At 39.0% G+C, this 20,955-nt stretch overlaps 1 protein-coding gene across 1 annotated transcript in view; it reads right to left on the bottom strand.

Moving 5' to 3' along the window:
- The window catches only part of CPEB3 (cytoplasmic polyadenylation element binding protein 3), a 139,838-nt gene that overhangs the window by 63,859 nt on the left and 55,024 nt on the right, over positions 1–20,955 (bottom strand). The window contains exons 4-5 of the mRNA XM_006755095.2: positions 7,524–7,691; positions 5,290–5,379 (exon numbers count right to left, since the gene is read on the bottom strand). Coding sequence (XP_006755158.1) covers positions 5,290–5,379; positions 7,524–7,691 — 258 coding nt within the window. The remainder of the gene's footprint in view (positions 1–5,289; positions 5,380–7,523; positions 7,692–20,955) is intronic.

Here is a 20,955-nt window from a genome sequence, read left to right as displayed (position 1 = left end):
TTCTCGCTAACACCTCAATTTTCAGGTCTGCTTCACTATTTTCTCAGAGAAGCTCTCTCCATATCCTCAATCTAAATTGATACTTTTTAAAGTCACTGCACTTATTTTTCCTTTAGAGAACGATCACTATTTGTAATTGTGTTTATTTTGTGACCATCTGATTATTTTTTTTATCTTCCTCACAGGACTATAAGTTCATGCGGTCTGAGAAGAATCATAAAGACACACAATCTGACTTCCGCGCCTTCTTCCGCCTCCCATGTTCTCAGTGGTGCTCTGGAGAACACTGAGCAATTGCCTGCTTGTAGCCACAGACTAAGTGTCCACAGAGCTCTACATAGCCTCGGATGGTTGGTCAAATGCCTCAGTGGCCCTCATCTCCATCACCTCCAACTCTGTTTGACCCAACAACACTTAAGGGGGCAGTTGCTATATCTGGCCACTGTCTCTCTATGGAGAACTTAAGCCCTCTAGAGCTCATTGAAATTATCATGGTTTTACAAATTACTCCAGCTCTGTATAGCAAACCTGATAGATGAATGATTCTTTTTTTTTATAAGGCATATACTTTCTTTTAAAAAGGGCCAAAGAAAACTATAGTGGATCGTTCATGCTTTCCTTTCTACTTACATATAAGCCTAAAACATATAGCCAAACAAACTGTACCTAATGGCCAACCTTAGGTGACCTAAAGAAAAGTACAACGGGAGAAAGAAACAGTACCAAGAAGACACAAAACTCAATTAAAACCCAAGGGCTTTAAAGAAAAGTAGAAAAAGCACAAAGGGGCATTATTCAAAAGCCACAGAATAATTTGGGGTGAACTGCCTAGATGGCCCCAACATTTAAAGCTATGGGCATTGATGCTCAAAGTTAACTTCAGTCTTGGAATAACACCAAATTTCTTTAGGTCCTTCCCAAATAGGTCAAACTTTAGCTAAGAGCAAAACAAGACAGGAGCCAAAAGCATAATTATTATTTCTCCTCCTTGACCCCAATCACCAAAAAAATGCAACCTGCTCTCTGAGGACCAGAATCAGAGATCCAGATTCTCTTCATGCCTGGCTCTCACTGACTCATCTCCAAACTTAACCTCAGCTGTAAAATAAGGGCACCAATTCTAGTGTTCTACAGTTTTATATTATGCTGTTATATAGGAACTAGAGGCCTGGTGCACAGATTCGTGCACCAGAGGGGTCCCTTGGCCTGGCCTGCGCCCTCTCGCAATTGGGATCCCTCGGGGGATGTTGGACTGCCAGTTTCGGCCCAATCCCTGCAGGCCAGGCCGAGGGACCCCAACAGTTCACGAATCTGTGCACCAGGTCTCTAGTATGCATATAAGATTTTTGGTTAATCTCTTCCCACTCTCCCCACTTCCCTCTGAGATTCATCAGTCTGTTCCATGTTTCCATGCCTGAGCATTGAGCATCTGCCCCCTGGGTGGTCAGTGCGCATCATAGCTACTGGTTGAATGGTCAAAGGGTTGAACGGTCACTTAGGTTTTTATATATATATATAGATGGTACAAAAAAACATGGAGTTTATAAAGCTGATAAACTCTCCACTGCTCAGACCAATCCAATGTTCTCTCCAATTTTCAGTAACAAATCTAAGTAGGATATTGTAAAAAATACACACACACACGTGTATATATATTGGCAGACAAGAAGAATGGTTATCTAGAAACCATTAAATGTAAGGTATTACTAAGGGAAGTGAAAACATTTAACTTAGAAAAGAGAAGACTGATAGTCCTTTAAGTACCATGAAATAGATGTCACAATGATGACTTATTGTTTTATTTTATAGGACACAATTGACTAATGGATAAAGACTGCAGGGAAGCATTTGACTCAACAGAAAACAAAATTTAATAATTAGTTAGGTCTGCAAGTATATAGACTTCCTCTGAAATAACCTGCCTCCTTTGTAACTGGATGCTTCAGAAGCTAATTGAGTAATTCTCTGGGCTACTTTAGAGTAGGAAGTCGAGAGATTTTATGCAAAGGGATTTGAGGGTCACATACAGTCTCCGTTACATATTCTTCCTTGTGTGTGCATTTTTATAGCCCTTAAAAATATAAGAACTATCCTTAGCCTGGGGGCCATTGCAAAAACAGGTGGTTTGCTGATCCCTGTTCTGGAGGAGTGCTGTCCAATAGAAGTGTTACTCACATACATTTTTCAGTTACTCAACTGTAACTGAAAATTTTCTAATATTTATATTTAAAAAGGTAAAAAGAAACAGGTAAGGTTAATTTTAATATATTTTAATTAATCCAATATATCCAAAAATTATCATTTTAGCATGTGAACAAAATTAGTGAACCTTTTAACATTTTTTAAAACTATAAGTCTTTGAAATCAGTGTATTTCACACTTATAGCATATCTCAATTTAAATTAGTCACATTTCACCTGGCCAGGGTTGCTCAGTGGTTGAGCGTAAACCCATGAACCAAGAGGTCACCGGTTCAATTCCCAGTCAGGGCACATGCCCAGGCTGTGGGCTCGATCTCCAGTAGGATCTCATCACTGATGTTTCTATTTCTATATCCCTCTCCCTTTCCCTCTCTCTAAAATCAAGAAAAATCAATCAATAAATTAGTCACATTTCAAGTACTCATTAGCATTGAGAAATAGCAGAGGTGACCTTCTAATGATTCATATCAATGAGGAAAAATGGAACAGTCAACAAGCAATTGTTGGAACAAGTGGCATGATAATTGGAAAAACAAATCTGGATCCTTTTTTCTGCCTTATTCCATTATAACTTCCAGATAGAAATCAGATGGCAATGTAAAAAAGTAAAATAAATTCAAATGCCCCAAAAAGAAAAAATGCCAAAAAATGTTATTTTAATCATTGGATTGGCAAAGATGGAAAAGGCCATAACCCCAGACCCTCATTAAACCTGAGTTTTGGATATAAATGTGCATAACCTTTCTTAAGGGCAGCTTGGCAATATGTATAAACATATACCTCACTTCTGAAAGTTCACCCTAAGAGGTAATATTTTTTTAAAAAATATATTTTATTGATTTTTCACAGAGAGGAAGGGAGAGAGATAGAGAGTTAGAAACATCAATGAGAGAGAAACATCAATCAGCCGCCTCCTGCACATCCCCCACTGGGGATGTGCCCGCAATCCAGGCACATGCCCCTGACCGGAATCGAACCCGGGACCCTTCAGTCCGCAGGCCGACGTAAGAGGTAATATTTATATGAAAGGACAAAAAGGTGAAGGCATAAAGGATATTCACTGAAGCATCATCCATGAGTGAAAACAACTGGAAGTAACTTAAATGTCCATCATCAGTAGGACTAATTAAATAAAATAAGGTCATTAACAATAATGTAGGTTTCTTATAGAAAGGTGCCGACATTGCTGGGGGTGGGATGGGGGGAATGTAGGTTATTAAACAGCATGCATAATGGGATCCTGTTTATGTAAAATTTTAAATTTCATGTAAATGTATATATTCACAGAGATATCAGAAGGATATTTAATAAAATGTATACAGTGACTATTTCTGATAGAGGTAGATATGGGATAATTTTCTTTGGATATGATCATATGTATTTATCTTCATTTTTATAATGATCATCTGACATCTTTTATCCCAGAATTATTTTTATAACCTCAGCGTGATTTTTTTTTTCCAACTGGCGCCCTTAGACGTATCTTTTATACTTGTCATTTGACACAGTATGTTACAATAACACATTATGAATACATTCTTTCACTGAAATAACACTGTCATGATTTACATAGGCAACTAGTACGCTGAGGAATATCTTTTTATACACGGGACTTAAAAGAGTATATTGTATATGGTACAGTGTAGTAAACTTATTCATTCACTGAAATAACACTATTCTGATTCAATGAATTAATAGCACACTTTTTTTTTACACTAAAATAAATTTATTTCAGAGACTTTTCCAGAACCTTTCTTCTCCGATTGAGGCCTGCTGTCAAAGTGTGGGTAAGCTGTCCAGGGTTCCCCTGGGGCCAACACACAGCTCACTGCTGGGTCAGGAGCTGGTGTTGCCTTGACTGTGTTTTCTTGTTTGTTTGTTTTTTAATGAATTTATTGGGGTGATATTGGTTAATAAAATTACATAGATTTCAGGTGAGCACTTTTAAAAATATGGCTGAAAGGCGTGTGTGTAGACAGTGTCATACATGCAGCGCATGAACACATTCCTTTGCTGAAATAATCGGCATGATGGTTTTTATCTTTTCTGATTAATATAAAACTTATTTTTCTTTAAAATTTCTTCTAACATACGGACATATGTTAAAAGCAAACTAACAGCCCTCTTTAGTGAATAACACTTTCATAGGCTATAAAGAGAGTGGGGAGAAATACAGGCGACAAAGAAACCAAACATGAAAGGAAGCCACTTGCCTTCCCTCGGTTAAGCTATCTTTGATTCCTGGAAAAGGCACAAGAAGGACAAGTACTTTGACCCCATCTTCTAGTGGTGGCTAATGTTTTACACAACAACTCATCCCCAAAAAACAATTCCCTAGAGATGAAAGGCAGCCTTAAAACATATCTACAGAACATAACATGAGAAGGACACTTCTCTTTAACCTAAACACTCTTCTGTATACATCTAGATGCATACCCAGAGTTAATATCACCAGAAAAGATCCCTAGATCCTACAAAAATGGCAAACTATGAACAAACTAATATATTTTCATGGCCTTGTAAAAAAGAAAAGCCTACCGAAAATAAGAGAAGCAAAGTTATGTGAAGAGTCCTTTGCTAGCTTGCTCTCCACCTATCAACAGATGAAGTTGCTTAAGAGACAGACACAAATAAAGGTAATTTCATAAAATGTCATTCTTTAGTCACTACATTTTCCAAGTTTGGGCTTTATAAGATCTATAAAACCACAGGGCTAGGGGATACAAATAAAATTTGACTTTAAGTAATCTTTTTCTTTCCCATCACTGCCATTTCTCAAAACCCTAGATCCTTTTCCTCAAATAGTCAGCACGAGGTTCATTCACAACAGACTCACAAGGCCTCACTGTCAGTAGAATAGATGCCCCGAAACAATCAGTGTGCTCCGGGGAACAGTCTTCAAGTGAAAAACAGTGAGACACGAGCAGATGACCAATGTTAAATGTTTTCTCAATTGTGGGGGGAAATGTCAACACCTCTTTCAAGAGTTAAAAGGCTGCTTTTTACTGAACTATCGAGCTAGTTCTCCAACAGGCAGGCAGCAGAGACACTTTAAGTGCCGGCAGAGGAGACCTTTCAAGGGCATTACCTTTCGGAGGAAAGTACGACTTGCTTTCAGCTTTGTGAGGCCAGTCCACCACGAGAGGTCCGAACCTGCGGAAGCTGGCAGTGATCTCATCTGCAAAACAGAGGAGGAATCTTAGCAAAAGAGAAACGAAATGTTTGGAGAGCAGTTTTGTAAAGCATTTGTACAGAAGGCAAACCTACGAAGCAAAATATCGATCATTCAGGGGGATACTTTTGGTCATTCACTCTCACCCACGCAGAATGTGATTCTAACTATAATTCATTTCCCTTCACTGCCAATTCACTGATATAAAGATTTGGGAGGGGAAAAATCTGAGGTCAGCTAAGGTGACCTCCCTGTCAAATAAAATGGAGATTCTAAAAATAGGAATGTTTTCTGCTTTTAGAAAAAAGGCACAGCCAGAGAAAGATAAATACCACATGATCTCACTCATTTGTGGAATATAATGAACAACATAAACGGATGAACGAAAACAGATCCAGAGACAGAGAATCATCAATCAGACCATCAAACCTCAGAGGGAAGGTAGGGGAGGGTGGGGGCAAGAGGGAGAGATCAACCAAAGGACTTGTATGCATGCATATAAGCCTAACCAATGGACACAGACATCAGGGGAGTGAGAGCATGAGTGGGGGAGTGGTAGGGGCAAGCAAAGGGGGGATAAGGACACATATGTAATACCTTAATCAATAAAGAAAAAAGGCAAAAGTATACAGAATATTTAAAATATTTTTACTTGTATAAAATAATCTCTCAGATTATTAACCCTGGATTATTATTATTATTAATCTAAAGAGTATTAATCTGTACAATTATTTTACAAATAGTTAATTCTTTTGGTGAGGAGTAGGGGAAATAAGTAGATAATTCTATTTGGTGGGTTAAGAAAACTTAAAAGCCAAGGTTTCTTTCATACACACCTACTACACATCCTATAAAGAAAATGTTTCAAAAGTTAGAGTTCAATAACTTTATCTTTTCCTTCTGACTTTTTAAAAAAATATATTTTATTGATTTTTTACAGAGAAGAAGGGAGAGTGATAGAGAGTTAGAAACATCGATGAGAGAGAAACATGCATCAGCTGCCTCCTGCACACTCCCAACTGGGGATGTGCCTGCAACCAAGGTACATGCCCTTGACCGGAATTGAACCTGGGACCCTTGAGTCTGCAGGCTGACGCTCTATCCACTGAGCCAACTGGTTAGGGCTCCTTCTGAGTTTTGACTCAAACCAGGAGATTATAACTTAGCTCCTATCTAGGTTTAAGTTGCCACTCTCTTAGTCATGATCAAAACTTTGTCTTAAAGAAAAATCCATTTGATAAATGAAATTAACATTAGTACAAGAATAGTTCGGAGGAAAATGAGTCTCCATTTGTGTACAACTTTAAAGCAGCAAGTCTAAAATAAAACTATTTTTAGAGACTATTCTCTCAACACACACACAAAAAGGATGATAAATCAGAGAAATGTCAGAGCTAGACTAATGCTGGAAAAACAGGTTTTGTAAACATTTTATAGCAGGTCCAAGGCCTTGAACTACAGTTGTTGTTTTTTCCCCTTAACTGTTATAATTTTGTTTCATTTATCCACTCAACAAATATTTATTGACAACCTACTGTGTGCTAACTGGCTTTAGGCATAGGAGAAAAACTTACTTTTGGATTGGTGGGATCTCAAAAATATCATGAAGAAAATTTCTCCTTAATCTTCATTCTTACAGGTAAGAGGGAGGCTCTTAACTAATAGGCCATCTATATTAAACTATGAGATGGTATGATATAATGGACATAAGCAAAAGCTGTGATGTCGAGTTCCAACTGCACCACAGCTACATGACCCCGGACAAATTGTTTCTCTCTGATCCGCAGCTTCCTCACCTATAAAATGGAGTTGGTAGGCTATGCCTTCTGGGATGGCTACGGGGATTAAATGAGATACTGCAATGTGAAGCACCTCACACAATTATGAGCTCGTAGTAAGAGTTTCAGAAAAGTAAGCTCTGATATAGTAACTAGGAAATGGGACACTGTTGGGAGACTGCTATGTATAAAACGCATATAAACTGTAGACCTGAAGTACATCATCTATTGCCACTCCATCCATTGAATATTCTCACCCCCTGGCTCACTAAGAGATGAACGTCCTAAAACTGTCCTGGAGAGGAGAGGCAGGGTCGGATCACACAAAGAACCAAGCTGGCCTTTATAAAGTCATCAATGAACGCACAGTACCTTCGTCGATGTCAGGAGGAAGGCCTCCAACAAACACCTTTCTAGAGTAGCGCTCTACTCGCTCCCCGTTTTGACAGCGAGTGGGGGAACTTAAGCCAGAGGACAAGGACTGATCGCCATGACTGTCATCCAGGAAGGCATCTTCAAAGGGGAAGAGAGAAGACCGACCTGAAACAAATGTGGGAGTTTGCACAGTTAAAATTCTTTTCCTGGACAACAAACGTTTTATTGGGAGCCAAAATGCAGAGTAGAGCATATAAAAAGATAACTCCTGAGCTGTGACGTTTCCAATAGAACGAGCGACGGCAGGTTACCAGGTCTAGACGAATTTGTACCATCATTTTTGTGTGAAGGTATGTAACCCACAGACACGACTAGACTGATACTAAGGAAGAAGCATTAAATGCTGCAGCTGTTTTTGCTGCTAAAAATTCACCCCATCTTACTCACAGAGTCCCTATCACTGCTGCTAAGAGTATTCAGCAAGTTGTGTATCCTTTCCCTAAGCATTTCTTAAAATAAATGAAAAAGTAATCTTTATTCACAGATCTTTATTTGCTCTTTATGGTGAGCTCACAGGTTCAGTTCTAAAGATGGACACTTGATGGCTGAGGGAATATTAAACTGATGACAGAGGCTGATAACATCTTTGAGAGCTGGACTAAACATGATTAAGTTTTTTCTGCCATTTCAAGCTACTCCAATTTGAAAATAAACATCTGCAATAATAAAAGGTGGGACAGGTAAACGAAAACATGTCAGTTAAGATGTGGGAGGACAGATGTAGATGTGGTTATGACATTTTTAACTCTCCTAATGTAGGCCATATTTGATATCACGCAAAAAATTTTTCTCATTGTTAACTCTACAGTCAAATAAAGTGTACAGAGTAGAGGTACCTATCCACGCCACATGGTATAAGAAAGATACCAGCAGTTAGAGTCTGTTAATAAATGTAACACAGTAATGCCATCTGGCAACAAAATAAAATCTAAGTTTAAAAACAAATACATTTCCTGTTTGAGTCAGTGAGTTCCTGGTAAAACTTTCCACTAGGTTCCCCTCTAAAAGCAAACTGTCTTGAGCACTCTTTAAAAGAAAAATTTCCCTCTAAAATAAATTCATACAACTCTTAAAAAAAAAGTCTTCCCCATTTAGTCTATCCTGTCTTTAGCCTGTCTTTATTTCCCTGAAACCTAGGTTCTGCGTCACTACAGTCAACTCTCTGAAACAGAATATAAATAGCCTTAGAAAAGTACCGAACATTTATTTCTTTTACAAAAAAAAAAATAGTTACTAATATAACTCTGTTTATTTTATGAACCCAGGTGGTATAAGAAAGGCACTATTTTGATGTTGGGAGTTAATAAATAAAAGGACCAAAGAAATTTTTGTTCAGCTCTTCCCAGCTTAGCTACAAAGAAACAGAACAAAATTGGTCACCTCATGTCACCTAGCTTTTCTAGCCTGACAGGAACAAACAATGGACAGTAAATTCTCATCCTTGTTATTTGTTTTGATTACTGGAGGGAAAAATAGATCTGCAGCAACTATCGGCAAAATGAGTTTCCCAAAGACACGAAGAGCTGTTCTCCCTCGGCAGTCAGCTTTGCTTTTCACGTAATCCACACCCGGTGAATTATGCGCCTACTCTGTGATAGGAACATGCCCAATCACATTTCCCACAGACTGTTCCTATCCCCATCTCTGACTCTCAACACGAGTAACATGAGATGCTCAGAAAACAAAAGCGTGTGTGGGAGGAGGGAAGGGAGAACTAAATTATATTGGAAAACATTGCCCAGCTTATGCCTTTCCCATAGATTAACAATCCACATTGGAATACAAAAGGCTGCGAAAGTTCCACGGTAAAACAAATTACTCCAGTATTACCTGGATTTAAAATAAAGGAATCTTGCCCAGCTGGTGTGGCTCAGTGGTTGAGCATCGACCTATGAACCAGGAGGTCACAGTTCAATTCTTGGTCAGGGCACATGCCTGGTTTGCAGGCTCGATCCCCAGTGTGGGGTATGCAGGGGGCAGCCGATCAATGATTCTCTCTCATCATTGATGTTTCTATCTCTCTCCCTTCCTCTCTGAAATCAGTAAAGATATATTTTAAAAAAAGATAAAGAAATCTTAACATACATAACTCTGTGAGAAAATATTTATCCACATCCACAAACACCAAATAAATAAGATCGTTATTTGGAAGTCCCTGACAAAGAAATCAAGTCTGGTCAGAGATAGTCAAGTGCACAATTATAAAACAGAGGAATAAGTACTAAGGAAAAATGTGTTACTAAATGACACAAAAGCACAATTTACTGCCTGATGGGAGATGGGGGCAAAAAGACCGTCAGAGTGATTTCACAGGAGGGCAGATTTGAGCAGAATCTTGTGGGAGTGCCTAACGTAAAGAACAAGAATCCACAGAGAAAGAACTTTTAACGCAGTTTGGATCTTTCCTCCAAACCTGCTCCTCTCAATAAAAATGACTATTATCCATATCCAATTCAATCCACAAAATCCAGGTGTCATCCCTGACATCTCTGTTTCTTTCACACTCCAGTTCTAATCCATCTCTCCATACCTCCTGCCAACTCAAGCTATAAAATTCTTCAATCCAGTCAATTCCATGTTCGATCCTAACATCTTAGTCCAGATCACCATCATCTCTCCCCTGAAGTAACACTCTTTAATGAATCTACATCAAGCATGTCAAACTCGTGGCCCACAAGGAATATTTTTTTGCAGCCCAGCCAATAGAACAGTATGTAAGAAACATTTCAATAAAAATTTTGTAACTTAATTTTTACAATATCCTGTTACACATAATCTAATCTAATAATAGAGAAACATGGTAACTGACCATACCTTCACTACGCCTCCCATTGGCTAATCAGCACAATATGCATATTAACCTCCAGCAAAGATGACGGCTAATTTGCATACTGCAGGCACGGCGGAAGAGCTACGCCTCCCATTGGCTAATCAGCACAATATGCAAATTAACCTCCAGCAAAGATGACGGCTAATTTGCATACTGCAGGCACAGCGGAACAGTGCAATCCCACCTGCCCCACCGCCACCTGGGCCTGCTATCTGCAACCCGGGGCGGTGGGCGTCCCGTGTGCGACCTGACCTGTAGCTGGCGGGCAGGACTGCAGCGATTGGGCACCCGCCCCACCCTCATCTGGCCCTCTCATGGGGGACCTGGGGCTGGCGGGCTGGAAGGCAGCTCTGGCCAGAGTGAAGGCCTGGGTCCCGGGTGTCGGAGGAAAACCGGTGCCAGCAGCCAGGGGGAGGGAAGGTGCACTGCATAAATCTTTTCATGCAACAGGCCTCCAGTTATTAATAATGAACTACAACATTCGCTAATGACTAATTAGTGTAAACATGTTGCTTTCATTTCCCTTACTTGCCTTACACACAGGCATACCATTTCTCTTCACTAATACTAGCAGCGAATATTTTAGCAGCCGGTTGCCACGTCATTAGTCTTGTACTGACTTGTTTGGTGTGCACAACAGGAAATATTTCAGCTTTTGGAGAACAAGAAAAATATTTGTGTTACACTTATTAATTTGTGCAGTTATTCAGTATCTGGTAAGTGTTCAAGAAAAAATATTAATTTTATTAAAATGTTCTATTATTTTATGTCAACGATTATTCATTTATTTCAGCCCTTTGTATTCAGCATGTCTTTATCAAAGTAAACATACATTTCTATGAAAATTGAAGCTTTTTTTTGCAGCCCACATAAATTTAGACCCTGTTTATTTGGCCCATGTTAGCCTTTGAGTTTGACAAGCTTGCTCTACACACTAGCTTGCTTAGTCTACTGATTTCTATCCTGAGCCCTACAGTGCTTTCTCCACAAACAAAGTCATCATTTTCAAAAATTAACCTGAACATGTAACCTCACTCCTCACCCCTACCTGTAAAACCCCTCAACAACGGCCCATTGCTCTCGATAAAGTGCAGACACATCTCTGTAACCATAGGCCTCTGCCTGCCTCTCCTACAGCATAATTGCTGCCTCTCCTTCTGGTTCACTAACCTCCGATCTCACACACCTCCTTTGAATTTTTTGATTATTCCTCCTTGCCTCAGGCTCTAAGGACAGAGTGTTCCCCTAACCAACAAACACCCTCTTCCCAGCTCCCTAATTTTCTAGGTAATGCCTACAATTCTTCAGGTCTCAGCTGAAAAGTCATTTTTTCAGGTGGAACGACCCTGACCTTCTAGATTCGGTTAAGGTCCCCTTTTCTATCCACTCAGAGCACTTTTGTATGGGTTTTTATTTGGTATCTCATTTCACAAAACCCCATTCAATTGTAAGCTCTATTAGGAAAGGGACCCATTTAATCTTGTTCATCACTGTATCTACATGTTCTAATAAGAGCACGTAAAAGGTACTCGGTAACTGTTAAAAGTGAGGCAGTATCCAGGAAAGGAAACAGCATGTGCAAAGGCATGGGATGCAAGTAAAGGATGGAACAGAACACATGCTGTGACGATGGCAAGAGATGGGACCATGCTCCAGAAAATCGAGACCTTTTCTATTGCTTCTATTCATTCAAACATTATATTCTATATTACAAAAGAAACAAAAGAAAATCTCCCCCATTTTCCAAATTTAATATTTCTTTCTCATACTAGGTTTTTGTTTTTTTCTTTTTAAAACTACGCTCACTCCCTGAAAAGTCTGATACTCCCATCTAATCCATCTCCCATCCGGTCACAATGAATTCTCTAAGATGCTTGTGACCATGGTATTTCCTCTACCCCCAGATCCTACAATAGCTACCATCAGCTCCACCAGCAATTTACACCCAGGGAGAAGGGGGGGTGGGGTGAGAGTCTGAAGAAATCTGTGACTGTCCAGTGAGAGAATGAGGAAGTCTTAAACCAGAGCAGTGAAGAAGGAGAAGTGGATGTTCAAGACATTCTAGAACAAGGAGAACTTGCTTTTGCATGGCCAACATGACCACAGTTTCCCCAGAGTATTTTGACAAAGAAAATAAAAGCAAGAGTTAATTGTGAAAATCTGGACTGTTTTAAAAATTGGTTATGGATACTTAAAACTTTCCAAGGTTTAAAAACCAAATCTCTGTTTTAGTTAGTACTTAGAGTACCATAGACTTTAGTAATAAAGTGGCCCTTAGAAATGAAACTACGAAGAATTCACACATACATGATGTTTCCCTAACTGTGGGTAAGAAGTAAGAAACCCATCCCCAGGTCTCCGTAATCAGAATCTGCGGAGGTCAAACTTGAAAATCTGCACTTTTAACAGATTTCCCCAGCGAACCCTGTGCTCAAACTTAAGAACCATGGAGATTGCCCATCTAGAGCAGGCAGCCACCGAAAGAGGCACTTGCGTGTGAAGTGTATAGATAGAGCCTTGGGAAACATCCAGGCTCAATCAAGTTAAAGGAAGTATATCCTCAGGAATGGACTGCAAAATCCATAATCTAGCCCATCTCACTGTAACGTGACTGCCCGGAGTGCTGATGGAACAGAAAGTTAGTCTGCAGGAGGCATTTAAAAGAAGTGAAGAGGAAGAACTTGTAGTGCTCACCCAGCCAGACCAACAGGAGATAAAAAGATTTTATCATACTGGTGGGATTACTCTTCAGAGGGACAGAATGGCTCATCTGTTATTTCCGTAGCCTGACAATCATTTATTTTTCTATACTCCAGTGATAAGCTCCTGAAAGACTATAAGTGAATTTAGTGTGTTGCTATTGTGAAGAGGTGACTCTTTTTAAAATATATATGTATTTTATTGATTTTTTACAGAGAAGGGAGAGGGAATAGAGAGTTAGAAACATCGATGAGAGAGAAACATCAATCAGCTGCCTCCTGCACACCCCCTACTGGGGATGTGCCTGCAACCAAGGTACATGCCCTTGACCGGAATTGAACCTGGGACCCTTGAGTCCGCAGGCCGACGCTCTATCCATTCCCCAAGACCAAATACTTAAAGTAAGCCATTTTACCTAACAAAAAATTATACTCTGATACATTTAGTATATAAATCTGCTTTAACCTCATGATACTTCCACATAAAATATTCATATTCAATATTTCAACAGAAGCCAGAGAAAAGCTTCTCATCTGCTATGACTTGGCCATTTGGCTTTCTTTTCTACCAAATGGTCTGGTTTTCTGATATCTACTTTCACTTAATAACCAGAATGTGCCCAGCCAGCATGGCTCAGTGGTTGAGTGTCAACCTATGAACTAGGAGGTCACGGTTCGATTTCCGGTCAGGGCACGTGCCTGGGTTGTGGGATTGATCCCGTGTGGGGCGTGCAGGAGGCAGCCAGTCAATGATTCTCTTTCATCATTGATGTTTCTACCTCTCTCTCCCTCTCCCTTCCTCTCTGAAATCAATAAAAACATATAAAAAAAATAAAAAAATAACCAGAATGTAATTTTTGGCCCAGTAATTAGAAAAATACTCTCTGAATGCAGAGATGACTTAAACCTGAAGGACCCTTGTAAGAAAAATGCCAAGTAAGAAACCTGCGAAGCACTATTGAAGTACAGAAGGCTCCTCCAAGATAACTCTACCCCAGGAGGCTCCCTTTCCAGCTGGGTTGCCAAAGCTGCTCCGACCTCCCTGGGAGCCCCCACCAGAGCTCTGCTGTCAATCAATAGCACCAGGCCGCTTCTGGCCCAGTGCATGCTTTCCAAGCCGGACTCTTTTCATCTTAGTTTTGCAAACAGCTCAGGAAATAGTCACTTTGGGAATTTTTTTAAGTGGATTAAATGGTATGACTCCCTTAAAAAAACTGCCCCGTAAGTGAAGAGAGTCAGGAATCTAAGCTATGCATTAATCTGTGACGTTGGCCAAGATATATCACTTCCCTGAGTCTCATTTACATATTGATATATTTAAACTAGATGAGATTTTTCAAATCTCTGAGGGCAGCAGAATTCCTTTGATTACACAAAAGTCTTCCATAAAACCCTACTATACAAATAGATAGAAATGCATCTTTCCTGGTATTGCTATGTGGGTATCTCCTGGTTATCACAAGCTTTATCTGTTTATAAATGAACTCTTGGCATCTACTTTAAACCTATTCTCTCCCACTCCTATTTCAATATGTAGCTTCACAACCCAGAACCTGAACATCATTTTCAGTCTTCCTTCTGATTTACTTTCCACATTCAATTCTTCAATCTAATGCCATCAAAGAGGGTAGATTCCAACTCCCATATCTATCTTCCATTTGTTCACTTCTTTCCAATTCCATTGTCATTACCCTACCCTAAAACATCATCATCTCTTGCCTATCATTCTGAACTAGACAGCCCACTTCTCTCACAACACTCCAAACAGTAGCCAGAGTGCTCTTTGAAAAACATAAATCCAATCACTTGACCCTGGCTTTCAAACAGTCATAGATTTCCTCTTGTACTTGGACCAAGTTCAAAATCCTCACCAGGAGCTAAAGCCTCGCATGATCAGATTTCCTTCCTTCCTCCAGCCTCTTCTTAAGACACTCTCCCTTCTCCCCTTCCAACCTCAGCCATTTTGGGCTCTATTAACTTCCTCAAACACACAAAGCCTTTTCTTTCGTCAAGTCCCACCTCTCCTTTGCAAAAAAAACACACCACACACAGCTTTATTGAGATATTATTCACATATCATACAATTCACCCACGTAATCCAATAGCAGTTACTCCCCATTTTCCTCAAATCTCTCAGCCCTAGGCAACCATTCGTCTACTTTCTATCTCAATAGATTTGCCTATTCTGGACATTTCATAAAAGAGGGATCTGTGATCTTTTATAATTGCCTCCTTTCATTTAGCATAATGTTTTCAAGATTTATCAATGTTGTGACATTCGGTCTTTTACTATTCCCCCCCCACCACCACCACACACACACAATACTTTGCCTCAAGCCTCTTAAAATAGCTGTCTTATAATGTCTGGAATTTTCTTTAAAATACTTGAAGGGGGGAATATATGAAACAAAATTGGCAAAAATGTTGATAATCACTGAAGCTAAGTAATGGGTATATAGTTCATTAAGCTATTCTATTTTTGTGTATGTTCAAAATTTTCCATAATAAAAAAGTTTAAAGATAGCTGTCTTTCCAGCTTTTTGGTTTCAGTTTAAATAACATCTCTTCAGTGAACACCATCCTATTTTGGAGGGAACCTCGCATTTTTCCTGCCTAGTACTTATCATAACTTTTGAGTATAAAAATGTTTGTTTCATTTATTTATTGTGTGTCTCTCTCCTGCTAGAATGAACACTTAGCAGAGAGACAGAACACATTTAACTTCTAGCCCAGCATCTGACCCACAGTAAGCACACAAACACGTAATGAATGAAATTAGGGTGGCCCACCAAGAGCCCCTCCTTTTTTATTTCTTTAGGCACCTTCTTGCAAAGGTGAAAAACTAGTGCTATTCCTCATAACATGTCCTGTGCTCAAAGTTTCCTATTACAATAAACAGTAACATTTCAGAGATTTTAATCATGAGCACTCAGAAATTTCTTTAGCTGTCCATGTTTCACTCTAGAACCAACCATTCCTTTAGACAAGAAAGGTCACATAATCAGATTTGAATAAGCAGGGTGGCATGCTTGCATTAGGGTTCCACTGCTATAGCTGATCTCTCCTCCGTTGGGTAGGCTTTGGCAGAAAGACCCAACGCCAACTTGGTACACAAGTTTGTCTTACTGACTTTTTAGAACCACTGTGATCAACTAAGCCATCCATTAATGTCAATAAAGTTTTTATGGGTTAAATATACACAGAAGTACATTTTACAACAGCAACTCCAATAGTAAAGTAACTCCAAACATTACTTGTATTTGCTCATTTACATTGTTTAAAAAGATCGTTTTTATTTTCCTTGCTGCTCTTTAATTAAGAAATGCTGTTAAGCAGAGCATTGCCACACACCCAACATGTCTACATAGGCACAGAAGTCTCCCAGAGTTCATAAAAACTCATGTACAATGAAAAACACAACATATATTTTGGTCAGGGGTGCTGCTAAATGTAAAGCAAAGATCCTGTATACCACCTGTTAGACTAGTTTCTAACAGGGGGCGCAGTTATATAGGAAAACACATATTAGAGCTTGTGAAAACCAGCTCTAAGAAAAAACAACAGAATACTCCTGAAAGAAAATGCTACAATGCTTTGGTGTCCTTTTGATTCCACAAGGGAAATCAACATGTATCTACTAAAACACATTTCTACAATAAAAATTAGTATCAACAGAAAATGTAATTGGCTGTTTAAATGATTTATATACAATCAATATTCATTTTCAAATCCTATTCTTTCATATCTAATTCTTCTTCTACCCTAACCACTGCCGCTTCAGCTACACTACTGGAAGCACGTGGCTTGTCAAAGAGCCTACCCTCCAACACTTGTTTCCCCACCTAAGCCTTCTAGAAGTTGATGCCCAGGGTTCTCTCTGGTTTTCATTATTTGTTTCATGAAACCCTCCTTCTAAAGCCTGACATATCTGTGTTTGGGAGTCTTTCCCTCTGTTTTACCACCATTCATCAAGGCAGCACAGACCATCTCATTGCCAACCTCGCCCGTCCAGCTGGCCCCCACTGCACACACTCAGGGACATATCTTCCAAGCAACTGGTCATGCCAATCTCACCTCAAAGCTTTCTTTCAATTGAATCACATACCTAGAGTGCCTTGCCTTCCCCTCTTCTTCCATTATCGAAAGTGTTCCTGAAATTCTACCTATTGAAGGCAGCTTTTCCAGGTTCAGGAGAGGTGAAAGATTCTACTGGCCTAATTCTTGCTGACAGATCTCAAAACTGCGAGGTAATTCCCTTTGCTTCCTATTCCTAAAATATTTACTGACATATATAGGGTGGGCAAAGGTAGGTTTATAGTTGTGAGTACTTGAAACACAGAATTTATTCTTGTATTATTATTTATTAATTATTGTATTATTTTCCATACAAACTATAAACCTACTTTTGCCACACTCTGTATATGTAAAATAGATTATGAGTTATAGCTAATCTTTTTGAAAAATTAATTTTTATTGATTTGAGAGAGAGAGAAAGGGAGAGGAACAGGGAGAGAGAAACATCGACTGGTTGCCTCTCATATTCAGGGGATTGAACCCACAACCTGGATATGTGCTCTGACCAGGAATCAAACCTGTGACCTTTTGGTGTATGGGACGACAGTCTAACCAACTGAGCCACACTGGCCACGGTGAATTACAGAAAATCTTAACTATAGGTAGAATAAAACAACATACATTAGCAAGCTCACTTCTTATGCTTTTTGGGGTAAGTCTAAATTTTGTTTGGAGGAAACAAATCAAGTATTAATATAATCTCTAGTCACACAAATATGTGAACATGAGAAAATCTGCCAGTTCATCAAATTTATATATTATGCAGCATTGACCCAGATGAGTATATATTTCTGAGAATGAAAGTGGATATGAGGTACACCTGCCCCATCTCACCTAGCTATGTCACTGCATTTAAAGAAGATGACATTTCTTCTTTTATAGCTTTGGGAATAGAAGTATAGAACAAAGACTTTCCTTCCTCATTACAGAAAGTCAACATTCATCTTTTACTATTCCCCCCATGTATATACTCATATTCTCTCTCTCTCTCTCTCTCTCTCTCTCTCTCTCTCTCTCTCTGTCTCTCCATCTACAACTATCAAACTGCAGACTTACAGAAAGTAGGGATCAAGTCATCTAGGCCAGCGGTTGCCAAACTTTTGGGCCTCACAGACCACTGGTGGTCTGCTGATCTAGGCAGTGTTTAGCTTAGCATTTGATGCAAAGATGATCATGGCTTCTGAAAACGATTGAGTCAAAACTTACAAATAGATAACAGGGAAATAGGAAGAGTAATTCTTTTTCATGAGTTTAAAAACTACAGGTGATCTTATATCTAATATACTATAACTTGTAAAAAATAATTTTTAAAATATAATGCCGAACTCTCTTCTGCATAGATGTGGGTTTACTTTAAAGCAATCCTCATCACTAAGCATTGTTAAGTGCTAACTATATGAATTACCACAGTGTCAGGGAGAAGAGACCACTGTCCTCAAAGAACTTATCTCCAGGTGAACATCAGGGCACCCAGAAGAGAAAGGAAGAATGTAAGGCAGCAGGCGCCGAGGAAAACGCTGGTGAAACGGGGAGAAGCCAGATGATGGGATCCTGAATGGAAAGGGGGGTGTGACATGGACACAGTGGCATTTCAGAAAGGTGAAATAATACAAATGGAAGGAGAGGGGCAAAGCCTGAGAAACCAGTGGGAAAATATTAACAAGATCTAGCGACTGATCACCGTAGTCCCCACCATCGACCCTCCAGATGGTGTTTATCTTACATGTAAAATGGTCCATTCCCTATTCCTTCCTGAGAGTGATCATTTTTCTAGCAGCCAAAGAAAGAAATGGTACAAAATGATTTCTAGTAATGTTATTTTCTATACTTTAAATCTAAAAATAATTTAGCCCAGGGCCTGGCCAGATAAGCTGAATTGGTTGGAGCATGGTCCCGACACACCAAGGTTGTAGGTTTGATCCCTGGTCAGGGCACATACAAGAATCAGCCAATGGCCGAAACCGGTTTAGCTCAGTGGATAGAGCGTCGGCCTGCGGACTGAAGGGTCCCAGGTTCGATTCCGGTCAGGGGCATGTACCTGGGTTGCGGGCACATCTCCCAGTGCAGGAGGCAGCTGATCGATGCTTCTCGCTCATTGATGTTTCTAGCTCTCTTCCTCTCTCCCTTCCTCTCTGTAAAAAATCAATAAAATATATTAAAAAAAAAAAAAAGAATCAGCCAATGAATGTGTAAATAAGTGGAACAACAAATTGATGCTTCTCTCTCTCCCTCCCCCCTCTCTCTAAAATAAAAACAAAATAATAATTAATTTAGGTTAAAAATGTTAAATAGTATTTATTTCTAGGGCTAAAAATAATCAACAACACAAATGTTTTTCTTTACCATGAGGTGAAAACAGATTCCGCCATGAAAGAAGGTTTCAATGGCAACTCAAATACATATTAGGCTCTGCCAATATTCATCAATTCAACAAATATTTACCATGAAATAAATAATAAAATATTATGAATTTAATGTTATCTTCTCTTCAGGATTCAACTACAAAGTCAGAAACAGCCAATGAAGGGTAAACAAAACTCAATAAGCAGCCAAAAGACAAAGGTAGCAGATTTGCCTCTGATCTTAACTTGAGATCACATAGCAAGTAAATGACTTCATTTCTCCCAGTTTCTACAAATGAATTGAGTCCCAAAGCAATTTATATTTCTGGAATGCTTTTAGTTGACATGGATAGGTTTTCCTTTCCCATTTTTTATACTATAATTTCATTAATACTCTTGAGGTTGAACAGACTGGTTCTATTACCTTATAATGTACAGATAAGGATACCAGACTAAAGTGATAAAGCAATGATTACAATCTAGGTCCTTGATCCTAAATCTCATACTCTTTCTACTACATTAAGCTTACCTACTTCCTAAAATTATTTGGACAAACTACAGATGTGGGTATAGTTTAGAAAGGCTAAAGCACTATACAAATGAGAGCAATATTATTTTGTTTGGGTGTGACCAGGAGAAAATGCAAGTTCTATGGGGCCTAGCTGCTATACAAGTTGGGGATCCCCTCTTTCACAAAAAGAACACAAAACTAAAGATCGTGGAGGGGGCTCATGAAAGTGAGGTTCCCTGAAACTGAAGCTTCATTTAGCTTCAAGGTAAATCTGCCTCTGGATATAACACACACAAAAATTCACCAGTCAACCTACTAAGATCAAGAATTGCCTTCTAATACCCAACTTCTGCTTCTAAGTGGTAGGAGAAGAACATAGTGGATACAGGACCAAAAAAAAAATTTTTTTTTTCGTATCCCCTCAAGATCATTCACGATAAATCATATAACAAAAACTTCCCTGTAGAAATAGTCTTTGCTATGTCTTTATTAGGATTAAAGAACAAATTACCAACTAACAACAAAAAATATATAATGAACATATAAGAGAATTATGTCACTAAAATAATTAAGATAGGACATCATACCATACATTAACTGTTTTACACACACACACAGATATAAACATACACACAATCATATTTACTCACAATTTGGCAAGCAAAAGATCTCATTAAAAAAATTTTTTTTACCTCGTCTCCGCCCATAGCTCCTGGCTGCATGTAAACACAGAAGAAAACCATGGGTATTTGTATCAAAATGATGAACTTAGAAATAAAAATAAAAAACATTCACACAAACCTTTCCTAAGTATTCTCAGAACTGATCTGGAGATACTGTTTAAATGGACTGCAGACATATTATACTTAAAAATCCTTTATGAAGCACAAGTTAAATCACAACCTTAAAGGGA

This window comes from Myotis davidii, unplaced genomic scaffold (genome assembly GCF_000327345.1).
Source record: "Myotis davidii unplaced genomic scaffold, ASM32734v1 scaffold271, whole genome shotgun sequence".
In the NCBI taxonomy this organism is placed as follows: Eukaryota; Metazoa; Chordata; class Mammalia; order Chiroptera; family Vespertilionidae; genus Myotis; species Myotis davidii.
This window is presented reverse-complemented; position numbering and strand designations above follow the sequence as displayed.